Raw genomic sequence first — 16,576 nt, forward strand, 5'->3', positions numbered from 1 at the left:
TTTCTTTGTGTGCTGCATAGTTACTCGTTACTATTATAAAAATTACCACTGCCAGAACAGTAGATGGCCGGTTTTATGAAGCTCACAACATGTGTATTATCAGCGCATACGAAAATAAATGCTACTGTATGTATAAATAAAAGCTGCATTTGAAATAATAAAAAACAATATGATGTTCAAACTTTAGACTTCTTTCTTTAATAACTACATAACACAGTATTGCTGGTATAATGGGCGGGTATAAAGGGCGCTGAATACTGCCAGAGTGGATGAACCTATGGCATATTCACTTTGAGCAACTATCAGCCAATTGATGCTATATGGTCCTATATGTATATGTATATCTATTCATATGATACATTCCATTGTCTATGTATATATGTGGTCCTTGTATGTTTTTTATGTTTCTATGTACTATAACATTCATCAAAGCCTTTTCACAAGATGAATCTTTTAATGTCTTGAATAAAGCTTTAATATTTTAAACCCCTTTTTTCTACTTATTTTTCTGATTGGTACCGGTAAAGTCCCACCCAAATTGGTGTAACCAAGCCCTCCTCTCTCTCTCTCTCTCGTCTATACGAGAACTCTGCAAATTCAGAGTTTTACTTTTACATAACACAGTACTTGTACTTTTACTTTTACTTTCAGTACTTGAGTAGCAATTTTTTTTTCAAAACTACTGGTACTTTTACTTTCAGTACTTGAGTAGCAAAATTTAAAAAAAAACTACTTGCAATACTTAAGTACAAAAAATGTTGAATATTTTAGTACTTCTACTCAAGTCACTTTTTGATTGAGCACTTCCACTTCTACTAAAGTCACTTTCTGATCGAGCACTTGTACTTTTACTCAAGGATGGGTTTCGAGTACTTTGTACAACTCTGCTTTTAATGCACTATGGAAGCGTTTTTTGTTTTATATTATCTGGGATTCGATTGTGCCTGCTGAACGGGCTCTACCCCTACTTTCCATGAGAGATCTATTGGTATATGCTCCACTTGACCACCTATAATTTTGTGGCCTTATAATCTGGTAAGCAGATTCCACTACTCACTTTGGGTGTGAAGTTTCCATTTTGAGTCACCCTTTCACTCCCCTGAGTGTTTACATCTGTTATCACTGGTGGTCCCTTCCCTGCTGTGGAATGGTGTCTCTATACATTTTAATTGGACTTTTAGATTTTGTTTATAATGTTAGCTCTTTTATCCTTCAGCGCTGCACTTTTCTTGTTTTTTTAATTTTTAGAGTGTGTATGTTTGCTCGTAGTGCTGGCTGCTTCATTTTAACATTTGGCGCAGTGTTTTCTTGTCCATTTGTTACACTCATGCCACTGCTTACCTGCACGTCTCCTCTCTTGATAAATACTCATATATCTCTGCAGTCTCTTGTTATCTACACCTTCATCCAGCCCCCTCCAGCTCTGCAGCACTCCTTGGCTTTCCTATGACTCACCCCTCCTCCTTTGCTGATAAACTCTCACGGGAGTTAGAGATAGAGAGAGAGCTGTGCATGATGTCATTGGCCTAGGCTAATTACCAGACAAGCAAGAGGAAGTGGGCTGTATAAGGTATTTACTGGCAGAGAAAAATGTTTTACTATCCAAAGATAAAACAACAAGGGCAGAGGATTTATTAGATAGAAAGATGAAAAAAATGACTGAAGGTCTGCTTTAAGTGCATAGTTTACACTTGAATATGAAGAACTAGACCTTGAATAGGATATTTAGAACATAGAGCTATGCTCTCTTCACAGAAAGGATAAATCACCAGAATCAACTCTTTGTATACAGGTTTATTGTAAGACAAACAAATTTCCATAAAAGAAATGGTGCATCTCTTAGAAAAGCTTTTGGTCTGTAATCTGGATTTCTTAGAATTATCTTTTACTTTTAATGCGATCGCTAATTGTCTAACTGTAACAAGCCCAGTGGCAGTTCAGGCTGAAGTTTATTCTGCTAATATTGTGCCTTTCCATTATACTGCTGTTAATAGCCGTATTTTTTTTTTTACTTCAGTGTGTCTCTGCACCATTTTGCTCTCGATTTGCATTTGCATTATATGTATATGCTGTTCGCTATTCATTTTTCATTTTTATGTATTTGCTCTAAGAGCACTGTTTTGTAATTTGTATGTTTCCTTGGAAATTTGAAATACAAAGATATAAAAAAAATTGTGCATTTCCTGGCTTCCCCTTCCTCACTTCAATTAAAATTCCAATGAATTTTTTAAATAAAAAAACTCTTCTGTTTTCATTTATACCTTATTTTAGACCTATTGATGTCATCACTAGGTCTCTGTGCTTCTTTATGCAATGCAGGCAGATCATTGACTGTACATCGCTTGCAGAAGACATCACAGCACGTTACCTTAGTACTCCTTTCAAAAGCCCTCAGTACTGATACAACAAGTGGGCTGATCCTTGGGAAGAGCTATGCAAATGTCAAAATGACTTAATCGGTGGATGTCAATTTGGAGCGGGCATGCCTAGGCTGACTACGTTTGCTTGCCCACAAGTGATGCTTGACTAAGAACTGAAATCCAATGCATGAAATGGGCAGGCCAGGGACAGGTCTGCTGGGGAGGAAAGCACTGGATGATGCTACACAGCTTCCCGAAAGGAAATGTGATCAGACTTTTAATACACAACATGAGAAGCTCACAGTGTGCAGTGAAATCAGAAAAAGTTGAGTACAGAGCCTGCACAACTATGCAAGATGGAAGGTAAAGAGGAAAGGACAGGCTCAGGACTGAGTATATAAATGTCAGACTAGGTGATCTAGGCACACTGTCGTCCTTGGCAGTCTTGGATTGAATCAGGATCAGCAGTTTGTGAACCATGGTCAAACTGACCTTGGGGTCCTTTCAGACGAGCGATCCACTCGGCGGACTCCGCTTTGCTCAGAGGGGGATCACTCTACTGACCCCACTGAGCAGGCGACTGAAAGGTCCATCTCCGCTCACTGTGCAGAGCGGAAAAACGGACAGAGTCCTGCTCTCCCCTATGGGGAAATTGGGGGAAAACGGACCGCCTGTCCATTTTCACCCGATCTTATCTGATCCAATCCACCAGATGGATGGAATGTAGGGTCACCATCCTCTGGATTTGGTGGACAGGATCAGATCAGATAGCAGCAGGTGTCAGCAGACATGTCACCGCTGACATCTGCTGCTCCATAGGGGTGAATGGAAGGTCCGATCAAGTTCGCCTGAAAAAACTGACAGGCGGACCTAATCGGTCCGCCCATGTGAAAGTATCCTTACGTGGCCTGGACCTTTGCTACACTGTGCTACAATGTTGTATATGCCAGGCTTGGGCTAGGCTGACATGTATCATCTTATAGGCCCTATGGATATTAAGTTGTAACAGTAATTGTAGCTCTCAATGAAGCCGGTTTACACAGGTCCGAGGAGGCCGTGCAGCAGATTTCAAAAGGGTCCTGTGCGTGTTTGGGTCCAGTTCAGGTGTGAATTTAGGCAAAAATTTGCACCTGAACCGGTAAATAGACACGTACCAGACCCCAGGCATGAACCTGGGACTGCACATATGTGAACCCGGCCTCACTGCTTTATTCAAGGGCAAAATAAAACAGAAAATATATTTCAGATTATTATGATTCTTTGGGATCATTAATTAGGATTGGCATAAAGTGCAAATCTAAATGCACATTAAAATTATTGGCTAGACATAGTTTAGTATAAAAAGTAAAAATGCAAATAAAACATTAAAGAAAACTGATCTTCCCATGTGCATTTAGGTCTGTAGAAAGTAAACCATAACCTCCTCCAAAAAAGAGGTAGGTGATGCTATTGATAACCTTCATTGATATCCGGATGCCATTGACATCCTAATAAAAATACCTGGCTGTCCCTTGCATCAGTGTGCATCAAGTGACGTCAGACCGTCTGATCTGCATAACTGTTTTGGGTCAGTAAATGAAAAGTCAAACTTCATTTCAGAAGGAGAGGCCAGCAATGGAAGCTTAGATATTTGCCACGATAAAGATTTAATTTACAAATAACAAGGAGCTAACCAAATGATAGGGACATTTCCAGAGCCTCTCCCATCCTCTGAAACTCCCTATCTCAATCTGTCTGGGTATCTCCCAATCTGCCTGCCTTTAGGAAATCCCTGAAAACTCATCTCTTCAGGGAAGCCTATCACTCCTCTAACTATTGAACCTTTAACTCTTCCATCAGCTCATTCCCACAGTTTTAACCTTTTGTACCACTTGCCCCACCCTATTAGATTGTAAGCTCTTACAACAGGGCCCTCTTAACCCTCTTGTATTTTACTGTATTATAACTGTCCTGTCCCCCTTTAGATTGTTAAGCACTGTGCAAACTATTGGTGCTATATAAATTAGGGATAGACCGATATGGTTTTTTTCAGGGCTGATATCAATATTTTGGTCACAACGTATCGGCCGATATGGGCCGATATTCTGTACATTTAAAGTTTTGAAAAATAAAGAAAATTTTTGACACAAATCTGGTACTGAACATTCTAATTTTTGTTTAATGCTTAATGGCTGGCTTGCTGGCAACCTGTGGTGGGTGGGTGGCTGGCTGGCACCCTGTGGTGGGTGGGTGGGTGGCACAGGGCCTGTGGGTGGCTGGCTGGCTGGTACAGTGCCTGTGGGTGGCTGGCTGGTACAGTGCCTGTGGGTGGCTGGCTGGTACAGGGCCTGTGGGCGGCTGGCTGGTACAGGGCCTGTAGGTGGTTGGCTGGCTGGTACAGAGCCTGTGGGTGGCTGGCTGGTACAGTGCCTGTGGCTGGCTGGTACAGGGCCTGTGGCTGGCTGGTACAGGGCCTTTGGGTGGTTGGCTGGTACAGTGCCTGTGGGTGGCTGGCTGGTACAGGGCCTGTGGGCGGCTGGCTGGTACAGGGCCTGTGGGCGGCTGGCTGGTACAGGGCCTGTGGGTGGTTGGCTGGCTAGTACAGAGCCTGCGGGTGGCTGGCTGGTACAGTGCCTGTGGCTGGCTGGTACAGGGCCTTTGGGTGGCTGGCTGGTACAGTGCCTGTGGGTGGCTGGTACAGGGCCTGTGGGCGGCTGGCAGGTACACTGCCTGTGGGCGGCTGGCTGGTACAGGGCCTGAGGGTGGCTGGCTGGCTGGCTGGTACAGGGCCTTTGGGTGGTTGGTTGGTACAGGGCCTGTGGGTGGTTGGCTGGCTAGTACAGAGCCTGTGGGTGGCTGGCTGGTACAGTGCCTGTGGCTGGCTTGTACAGGGCCTTTGGGTGGCTGGCTGGTACAGTGCCTCCGGGTGGCTGGTACAGGGCCTGTGGGCGGCTGGCAGGTACACTGCCTGTGGGCGGCTGGCTGGTACAGGGCCTGAGGGTGGCTGGCTGGCTGGTACAGAGCCTGAGGGTGGCTGGCTGGCTCGCTGGTACAGTGCCTGTGGCTGGCTGGTACAGGGCCTGTGGATGTGGGTGGCTGGCTGGCACCGGGCTGCTGTGGGTGGGTGTATGGCTGTGATACACTCCCCTGAGACTAGTCCCGACTTCAAACGAGGCTGTCCAAGGCGAGGGAGGCGGCCTAAGAAGGCAGAATGATGTCACAAAAATATCTGCAATATCGGCCAGTTCCGGGGCTGATACTGATATATCGGGGAAAGTGCATATCGGCCACCAATATATCGACCTTGCCGATAATTGGTCTATCCCTAATATAAATCCTGTATAATATTAATTTTAAGAGTTGCTGTAAGTATTTTTGGACATGAAGCCCCTTTCCCTTTCTGGGAATGGACACAAGCATAGTAACAAAACTATGGATTCCTGTAAGACTTCATGTATACTGCCCTACATTAACCACGGCCATGGGAAAACGCAAAACATGGCAAAATCAGGATTTTTCATTTTCTGGCAGCTGGCGGTCAAAACGTTCCTATCCTGAATGCGTTCAGGAGGGGGAGATTGAAAAAAAAAAAAAAAAAAAAAAACGCCAAAAGCTCCTAAACTCAAGTTAGGAACTGCCAGTGTAGGCTAATGTACATGAACCCTATCTGTGGCTGGGCTGGTCACATAGGATCTACTGAGCACAATTGTGTGGCAGGATAGGAAAATCCAAATTCCATTGACAACCTCAAACAAGATCAAAATGATCTACATTAATAAGATCCAAATGCAAGTGATAACCCCTGTCTCTCGCCTCAGTATCAAGTGAAGTCAGACCTTCTGATCTGCATAACTGTTTCAGGTCAGTGAACTAGAAAAGTCAGTCAACCCGAATTTAAAAAGGATATGCCAGCAATAGCGGTCTACATATTTCTCACAGTAAAGATTTAATTTACAAATGAAAAGGAGCTAACCAAATTCTGGGGACATTATAGGCAGCCTTTTAAGTTCTTTTGATCTTGAAGCCCCTTTCCCTTTCTTGGCATTGACTTAAAGCGGACCTTCAGTCATTTTTTTAATCTTTCCATGATTCCATCTATGAAATCTTCTGCCCTTTTAACTTTGGATAGTAAATGTTTTTTTTTTCTGCCAGCAAGTAACTTATACAGCCCATTTCCTCTTAATGGTAATTAGCCTAGGCTAATGACATCATGCCCAGCTCTCTCTCTTAGGCCTCTTTCACACGGAGCGGACCGTATTGCGATCTGCTCCGGCACTTTTTTTTTTTTTTTTTTACGGACACGAATGACACTTGTGTCATCCGGTCCGTATGTCCGCATATCATCCCATCCATTTGCGGATGATATACGGACATAATGTATGTCTATGGGATTGCGGATGTCAGCGGATGACACCGTTGACATCCGATTTTGTGTCCTTTCCGTTTTTTAAACGGAAGAAAAATAGGGTTCTCTTCCATTCCAAAAAACGGAACAGAACTGAAAGGACGCAAATCGGATGTCAGCGGTGTCATCCGCAATCCCATTGACATGCATTATGTCCGTATATCATCCGCAAACGGATGGAGTGATATACAGACATACAGAATACCCGTGTGAAAGAGGCCTAACTCTCGTGAGAGTTTGCCAGCAAGGGAGGAGGGAAGAGTTGTAGGAGGGCCAATGAGAGCTGCAGAGCTGGAGGGGGCTGGATGAGGGCGGAGATAACAGGAGACTGCAGAGATCTATGAGGAGAAATGTGCAGGCAAGCAGTGGTGTGAGTGTGTCTGTCTGTGTGTTTCTGTGTGTTTCTGTGTGTGTCTGTCTGTGTCTTTGTGTCTTTGTGTCTGTGTGTGTGTGTGTGTGTGTCTGTCTGTGTCTTTGTGTCTGTGTGTGTGTGTGTGTGTGTGTGTGTGCCTGTGTCTTTGTGTGTGTGTGTGTGTCTGTGTCTGTGTCTTTGTGTGTGTGTCTGTGTCTTTGTGTTTGTGTCCATGTGTGTGTCTGTGTGTGTGTCTGTGTGTGTCTGTGTGTGTGTCTGTGTGTCCGTGTGTGTGTCTGTGTGTGTGTGTCTGTGTGTGTGTGTGTGTGTCTGTGTGTGTGTGTGTCTTTGTGTCTGTGTCTTTGTGTGTCTGTGTCTTTGTGTGTCTGTGTCTTTGTGTCTGTGTCTTTGTGTGTCTGTGTCTTTGTGTGTCTGTGTCTTTGTGTGTCTGTGTCTTTGTGTGTCTGTGTCTTTGTGTCTGTGTCTTTGTGTGTCTGTCTGTGTGTCTGTGTGTGTGTGTCTGTGTGTGTGTCTGTGTGTGTGCGTGTCTTTGTGTCTGTGTCTTTGTGTGTCTGTCTGTGTGTCTGTGTGTGTGTGTCTGTGTGTGTGTCTGTGTGTGTGCGTGTCTGTTTGTGTGTGTCTGTGTGTGTGTGTGTGTGTGTGTGTCTGTGTGTGTGTGTCTGTGTGTGTCTAAGTGTGTGTGTGTGTGTGTGTCTAAGTGTGTGTGTGTGTCTAAGTGTGTGTGTGTGTCTGTGTGTGTCTGTGTGTGTCTGTGTGTGTCTGTGTGTGTCTAAGTGTGTGTGTGTGTCTGTCTAAGTGTGTGTGTGTCTAAGTGTGTGTGTGTGTCTAAGTGTGTGTGTGTCTGTGCCTGTGCCTGTCTGTGTAAATCCAGAAAGTGAACAGGCAGCGGCTTTAGCTGCCCACAGATAAAACGTTTGGGTGAAAAACACGTTAACCTTTTAATTTATCTTTCATTCGGCAACATTTTCCAAACTGTTCCTTCGATTTTTCAGCTCTGAAAAGATAAAACCGATTTTCTATTTGTGCCAACTAACCGGACGAAAAACGAATGAACAGACCAAATGACATATTTTTGAACAATTTTTCAGCTAGTTTATGGCCAGTGTTAGTGGAGGGAGATTTCTGCAGTATATTTGGCAGGTACAGAATCACATTATATATAAAATAATATGCAAAGTGGCTGGAGGGAAGCTTCAGAATAGAAAATATGTTTTTATTACAAAAGATGTGAGCAGACTGCAGTTCCTCTTTAAGTGCAATCACAAAGCTGCAGACTCCTGTAACTGTACCTGGCTGCTGGGAGAGATAGGCGAGTAGCAAAGGTTTCATAGAGATAAAAAAACATTTTCTTTTAATCAATTTGATCGTTTGTTTTTTTGCTGAAAGTACAGTATTGTATGTAATCTTTAGTTTTCTATTTTATAAACACCTTTCACTTTAGGAGTATTTACCTACGGGCTAATAAGTTATAAATGTGGCCCTGTGTGTGTCAAGTGATCATTATATTTGTGTGTTAGTTTTAGTTCAGACTTACTCATCTCAAATGATTGGTCAGCCAAATTCAAATCATTTGTACCCTAGAAACTGGGGAACCACTCAACTCAGAAGACAGGTCAGCCAAATTCAAACGGCGTGTGCGCCATAAATCTCTGCTTGGCAATCAAATTTGTACTTACCAAATGCTATATTAAAAACTCACTTTGGTTTCCCTATGGTCTTTGGTGGAATATTTCTACTGAACTCTGCTGCGTTCTGGTGGTGCGGGCAGCGGAAATGAAAATAAGTTGCAGTCTTTTTTTACAGGTTTGTCTATTTGTTTTTGGTTTTTCTTTAACCACTTTAAGACCGGAAGATTTGACCCCCTTCCTGACCAGGCTCTATTTTGCGATTCGGCACTGCGTTATTTTAAACGGACAATTTTGCGGTCGTGCGACGCTGTACCCAAACAAAATTGATGTCCTTTTTTTCCTACAAATAGAGCTTTCTTTTGGTGGTATTTGATCAACTGTGCGATTTTAAATTTTTGCGCTATAAACAAAAAAATAGCAACAATTTTGAAAAAAAAAAAAAAATTTTTCACATTCTGCTATATGACATTCCCAACAAAAAAATTTAAAAATCAAAATTTTTTAACATTTTAGGCCAATTTGATTTTCGCTACATATTTTTGGTAAAAAAAATCACAATAAGCGTATTTTAATTGGTTTGCGCAAAAGTTATCGCGTTTACTAACTATGGGAAAGATTTATGTCATTTTTATTGTTTTTTTTTTTTAATAGTAATGGCGGCGATCTGCGATTTTCTGCGGGACTGCGACATTGCAGCGGACAGATCGGACCCCTAACTGACATTTTTGACACGTGGGGGTACCAGTGACATTACTACAGTAATCAGTGCTATAAATATGCACTGTTACTGTAATAATGACACTGGCAGGGAAGGGGTTAACCCTATGGGTGATCAAAGGGTTAAATGTATGCCTCAAGATTACTGACGTGGAGGGGGTTTTGTGACAGAGACAGAGATCGTATGCTGAATCCTGTGATCTCTCCCTGTCTGTCACTGAGAAGATCCCCTGCTTTGTTTACATAAGCAGGCGGGTCTTCTCACACTTTACCCGACAATCGGGGAAGAGAGGCGGCGGTCTGAACACAGCGGGAGCGAGCCCCCGGTGGTGGGCGCGCACGCCGCCGAGACCACTGGGAGTCCAGCGACGTAGGTCTATGTCGCTGGACCCAGGGGAGCCGCACTGCCGCAGTAGGATTACTGTCGGCAATCGGCAAGTGGTTAAAGTCTAACTCCATCTTTTGCAACAAGTTACACCGGATTTAGGGTGCAACATGTATCACGGTGCAAATTGGCCCCTCCACCCTCGAACCATCCCATTTATTCAGAGATCTGTGAATAAATTAACTACTAGTCCCATCTTCCACTGTGGTAGGTTAGGACCACAGGCTGTCAACAGGAAGGCAAGTATCAAAGATTGTATGTAAGTTGGTGGATAACGGAGTATTGGCATTAACAAGGAGGACTATTGGCAGTTACCTCGCCTGTTTTAAGCTCTTTTGATCCCCCAGACTGAAACAGCTGAGGGTCCAATATTTCCGGTGAGTGGGGGCACAGGAGGGTAGGGAGGCACCCCGCACCGGTTGATATGGTTCAAGCACTCCAGCACTTTATATTTTTTAATTTTTTTTTAAATATATTCTTACTTACTTGAAACAAGTATGCATCAAGTGAAGTCAGATCTGACATGCATATTTGTTTCAAGTCAGTGAATGAGAACAGCCAGGATCCAGCAATGGTGGGCTTACATATTTGTCACAAGACAAGGTTTCATTTACAAATGACAAGACGATAACCAAATGCTGGAGGACCTTATATACGGCACTTTTGATCTTGAACCCCTTTATACATGATAATCATTATACTTTTCATTTTCTATCCTGCACTGGAGACTAGTCAGCTGGATTACCCACAACAAAAATGATATGCTTTGACCCAGGGCTTTTTTTCTCATAGAATAGGTGCAGGAACTTCCCCCTTCTGAGTCACCTTTCGTTTCTGCTCCCTACCCACTCTGAGCACTGTCCCTTGGTTCCACCTCCTACCTACCTTCCAGTACTGCCCCTTTTAGATAATACACAATTAAGTATAATTTTGTGCTACTAGGTGATTTGCACAGAATTTAATGATAACAAGAAAGACAGTAAAATAGATCCCCTCCAGTAAGCAACAATAGACCCCATCCCAGCAACAGTAGACCCTCACCCCCTCAGCAACAATAGACCCCCACCCCAGCAACAATAGATTCCCCAAACAGCAATGGACTTCCCCACCAACAACAATGGATCCCTTGCAACAAAATACCACCCTAGCAACAACAGACCCCCAGCAGCAACAACAGATCTCTCAGCAGCCAGCATCAATTGACCCTCCAGGAGCCAGAAACAATAGACCTCCTTCTTAGCAGTAGATCCTGCCTAGATCCCCACAGCAACAATTGACCCCCTCATCAGCAACAATTAAAGAGGAAGTAAACCCACATAAAAAAATTAAAAAAAAAAAAACCCTGTAAAGACAAAGGCATAATGAGCTAGTATGCATCGCATACTAGCTCATTATGAAATGCTTACCTTAAAACGAAGCCCTCGTTGTGCGGCCTGCTCAGCGACAGGGCGGCCGACATGTCCGGCCGTCCTGCCTCCTTGTTCGCGTCCTCTGGCCATCTGATTGGCCGGAGGCGCGATTACATCACGGTATTGTTCACAGCATAAGGCTCTGAAGGAACGGCACGGGTGGCCGTTCCTTCAGAGCGCATGCGCCAATGACGTCATCGGCTGCATGCACTGTAAATATCTCCTAAGCGGTGCATGTTTAGGAGATATTTATAGCACCTATCGGTAAGCCTTAATATAGGCAAAAGCATTTAAAGTGGGTTTACAACCTCTTTAACCTACCCGGCAACAATATACCTCAATGCAAAACTAGATCTCCAGCCAGTATCAATAGACCCTCCAGCATACCCAAGCACTCATTGCCATTACATACATTCATTGCTGGAGGTGCTGGAACTGCGTTCCCCCACGTTCCCGCTGAAAAAAAGCCCTGCTTTGACCTAAAGCCATTTAGCTGATTTTCCAAAAAATGTCCAAAATGCAAAGACACTAAAAAAAATATAAGAAAGCCAAGTACGGTACGTTTCATATGCAAATACACTCTACAGTGGTAAACAAAATAGTGAAAATGAGATACTATAGGAAGCTCGACATCCTTGCATAACAACATTTCTTCGTTACAATAGTCTATATGTGATCACAAGGAGATATGTATTTAATGCATTCAGCACATTCCTCTGGGGGTGGTGTGGCAGGTTGTCATGTACTAACACAACAGATAATAAAAATCAAATTGGATTGCAAAAGTCAGACTCTTTTCATGGGTAAATAACCTTCAAGAGCCTTTATCAGAAATCTACAAAGCTAGCCATAATATCCGGCTGGGCACAGAACAGATAGTGGATAGTTTTATTACTTTGGCTGATGTTGCAGGCTGTTTTTAAATGCAGAGTTATGCCCACTCCAAGTATCTTCTTTGTCTCCATCAGTGATTTGTAATCATTGTGTGCACTGGATTGCTGTAAGGTCTTGTGTACGGATTGATCACCTTGTTCTCCTATGCTACCCATAGAAAGGGGGAAATAAATACTTTACATTACAAGACCGACATATTGACCATGCAGCCTGTTCTGCTTCCAAGGGACCCTTAAAGCGGAACTAAACTCTCTCACTAAACATTAACTATTTTTAATCATGCTTCTAATTTTAGCAAATCAATAGAAAGACATATTATACAGGTGTATCTCATAAAATTTAGAATATCATCAAAAAAGGTAATTTATATCAGTAATTAAATGCAAAAAGTGAAACTCATATCATATTATATATATATATATATATATATATATATATATATATATATACATATATATATATATATATATATATATATATATATATATATATATATATATATATAGATGCGTTACACACAGAGTGATACATTTCCAGCATTTCTTTCTTTTAATTTTGATGATTATGGCTTGCAGCTAGTGAAAACCCCAAATTCAGTATCTCTGAAAATTTGAATATTACATAAGACCAATAAAAAAAAGGATTTGTTAAAACAGAAATGTTGGCTTACTGAAAAGTATGTCCATGTACAATATAGTATGCACTCAATACTTGGTCGGGGCTCCTTTTGCATGAATAACTGCATCAATGTGGTGTGGCATGGAGGCGATCAGCCTGCGGCACTGCTGAGGTGTTATGGAAGCCCAGGTTGCTTTAACAGTGGCTTTCAGCTCATCTGCATTGCTGGGCCTGGTGTCTCTCACTCTCTTCTTGACAATACCCCACAGATTCTCTATGGGGTTTAGGTCAGGATAGTTTGCTGGCCAATCAAGCACAGTGATACCATGATCATTAAACCAGGTATTGGCAGACTTGTATAAAGTACTCGAAATTTCTACTTGAGTAAAAGTACAAGTGCTCGATCAAAAAATTACTTGAGTAGAAGTGGAAGTGCTCGCAGAAAAAGTTACTTAAGTAGAAGTACTAAAGTATTCAACATTTTTTTTACTTAAGTATTGCAAGTAGTTTTTTCAAAAAATTTGCTACTTAAGTACTAAAAGTAAAAAGTACCAGTAGTTTTGAAAAAAAAATTCTACTCAAGTACTGAAAGTAGAAGTACAAGTACTGTGTTATGTAGTTATTAAAGAAATAAGTCAAAAGTTTGAACATCATATTGTTTTTATTATTTCAAATGATTTATTCAAATGATTAACCTGTGTTTGTTAGTAGTTTCTTGATGCACTTTAAGCGCTGTAGCACCATTTATTTGTTTGTTTCATATTTTCTTTTTATTGGAAAGATTTGGTATAGCAGCTTTTATTATACACAGCCTTTATTTTCGTATGCGCTGATTTACAAATGACATTATACACATTTTTTTGAGCTTTATGCAACCTGCCATCTACTGTTCTGGCAGTGGTAATTTTTTTAAAAGTAACGAGTAACTATGCAGCACAAAAAAAAAATACTTGAGTAGAAGTATCGAAATCATCGAAAAAATGTAGTGAAGTAAAAGTAGAAGTAGGAGAAAAAAATTCTACTCTAGGAAAGTACAGATACCGCATTTCGGTACTTAAGTACAGTACTTAAGTAGTTCTACTTCGTTACTATACATCTCTGGGTATTGGTACTTTTGGCAGTGTGGGCAGGTGCTGCTGGAGAATGAAATCAGCATCTCCATAAAGCTGGTCAGCAGAGGGAAGCATGAAATGCTCTAGAATTTCCAGGTAGAGGGCTGTGCTGTCTTTGGACTTGATAAAACACAGTGGACCAACACCAGCAGATGACATGGCTCCCCAAATCATCACAGACTGCAGTACTTCATACAAAAGGAGCCCCGACCAAGTATTGAGTGCATACTATACTGTACATGGAAATACTTTTCAGTAAGCCAACATTTCTGTATTAAAAATCCTTTTTTTTATTGGACTTACGTAATTTTAAAATTTTCAGAGATACTGAATTTTGGGTTTTCACTAGCTGTAAGCCATAATCATCAAAATTAAAAGAAATAAATGCTGGAAATATACCACTCTGTGTAATGAATCTATATATTATATGTGTTTCACTTTTTGAATTGAATTACTGATATAAATTAACTTTCTGGTGATATTCTACTTTTATGAGATACACCGGTATTTACTTGATTAAATTATTTTTATTTTTTTACCATTTCTTCAGTTCCTTGCTGGTTTCATACATACATACATGTTATAATCCCAGGAGTCTTCATGGGTATTTTTTTTTTCATCTGGAAATGGGGAGGAGGAGCTTTCTTAGCTAAGCACAACCTCCTGCCTGCATGGCTGAGTTAAGGGCAGATTGATTCTGGAAGTGAATGAATCATTTGCCCTTACTAAAGATGGCCCCAGTTAGATATGCTAGGGGGTGTTTTTTAAAGTGATTTCTCAACAAAGGAAAGCATGAATACATTGATGGGGAGTTTGCTCTAAATATTAAAAATGAAGTACATAACGTTTTCATTTTGTGGTGCTCAGATGCAGTCAAGTTTCACTTTAAAGAAGGTTCATCAGTTAAAAATAAGGCTGGATCTGGTATTTCTGTTTAAGAGGATTAGGAGATTGGAGTGGAGGTACATTGCATGAAGAAGACCAAAGGTAGCACCAGCTAGAGCCTTTCCAAGATGTAGCATCCTGGAAAGCATGTGTGCTATACGTACATTGGGCAGCAATAATGAGTAAACGATGAATGGCAAGGTTCAGGTGGAAATTGGTGTCACTGTATCAGATTTTTTACAATTTCAGACATACATCTAGGAACCAGGACCTTTCATTTGCATTTCCTTTTAGGCCTTCCCAAACATGAACATACAGGGGGTAACTCAATAAAGCTGCTGCACCACTTTTCTGGTGTTAGTTCTTCTTGTTAACCACTTAAGTCCCGGAAGATTTTACCCCCTTCCTGACCAGGGCCTATTTTGCGATTCGGCACTGCGTGAATTTAATGGACAATTGCGCGGTCGTGTGACGCTGTACCTAAACGAATTTGACGTCCATTTTTTCCCACAAACAGAGCTTTCTTTTGGTGGTATTTGATCACCTGTGCGATTTTTTGATCATGCGCTATAAACAGAAAAGAGCGTCAATTTTGCAAAAATAACAATATTTTTCAAATTTTTTTTATGAAATTCCCAAAAAATAAAATGTAAAAATCTAAATTTTTTAACATTTTAGGCCAATTTGTTTTATGCTACATATGTTTGGTAAAAAAAAAAAATCGCAAAAAGCGTATTTTGATTGGTTTGCGCAAAAGTTATTGCATTTACTAATGCTGGCCATACACGTATAAATTTTGATCCGGGAATTTTCGTTTCAAGAAAATTCGTTTGATTTTCTAATCGTTAGTGGGGTTAAATCGATGTCCCTTTTCGACTGCAGCGACGGGAAAATTTGTAGGGGCAGAAGGGAAAACTTTTCTCGATCAACGAATTTTCGGTCAGTGTATGTGGTAATCGTTCAGAAATTACATTCATTTTAAAATTAAATGTTAAAAGCAAAAGACAATTTTCGAACGACATTCGTCTATTCAAAGAATGTTCAAAGAATGTTCAAAGAATGTTCAAAGAATGTTCTACGAATATTCCCGTCCAAAAATCTATACGTGTATGGCTAGCATTTGGGAAAGATTTTTGTCATTTTTGTTGTTTTTTTTTTTAACGAGTAATGGCTGCGATCTGCGATTTTTTTTGCGGGACTGCGACATTGCGGCGGACAGATCGGACCCTTGACTGACATTTTTGACACTTTTGGGGTTACCAGTGACATTACTGCAGTACTCAGTGCTAAACATATGCACTGTTACTGTAAAAATGACACTGGCAGTGAAGGGGTTAACTTTTTTTTAGAGGGAGGGGTTAAGTGTGTCACTAGGGGCGTGATTCTAACTGTGATTGGATGTAGCTTGAGGTATAAGAACAGAGATCAACGGTCCTACATAGCAGAACCGTATGATCACCATTCCTACACAGGGGAGAATGACAGGCGGCTTTGTTTACATTAGCCGCCTGCCTTTCTCCCGGTGTAACAGACAATCGTGAGTGACCGGCGGACTTCGGGTCCGCCGGGCACACACGCGGGGGGGTCCGTGAGCGAGCGGGAGCGCGCCTCCGGCAGCGCATGCTTGCTCTCTAGAGCCTCACAGGCTAGCGACGTAGACCTACGTCGCTTTGCCTGTGAGGGGCTGACTGCCGACGTAAATCGTCGTTAGGCAGTCGGCAAGTGGTTATTGTATTGCATGTGTTGCGCCAAATTCATGAAGCATCTGCAACACTTTTGGTTCTGACAGAAACTTGAACACCAAAAATGGG

The 16,576-nt window shown here is 41.7% G+C and overlaps 2 protein-coding genes across 2 annotated transcripts in view; one reads left to right on the plus strand and one right to left on the minus strand.

Moving 5' to 3' along the window:
• Nucleotides 1-16,576, minus strand: part of ELL3 (elongation factor for RNA polymerase II 3) — a 202,455-nt gene that overhangs the window by 164,379 nt on the left and 21,500 nt on the right. The window lies entirely within an intron of this gene.
• LOC309554531 (uncharacterized protein) lies at nt 7,192-14,855 on the plus strand (the record flags this gene model as incomplete). Its single annotated transcript, XM_082256278.1, has 3 exons — nt 7,192-7,266; nt 7,748-7,798; nt 14,748-14,855. Coding segments are annotated over 3 exons (234 nt in total), but the record flags the coding sequence as incomplete, so codon positions are not given.

The sequence above is a fragment of the Pelophylax lessonae genome, assembly GCF_965119305.1.
Source record: "Pelophylax lessonae genome assembly, chromosome: 4".
NCBI lineage: Eukaryota > Metazoa > Chordata > Amphibia > Anura > Ranidae > Pelophylax > Pelophylax lessonae.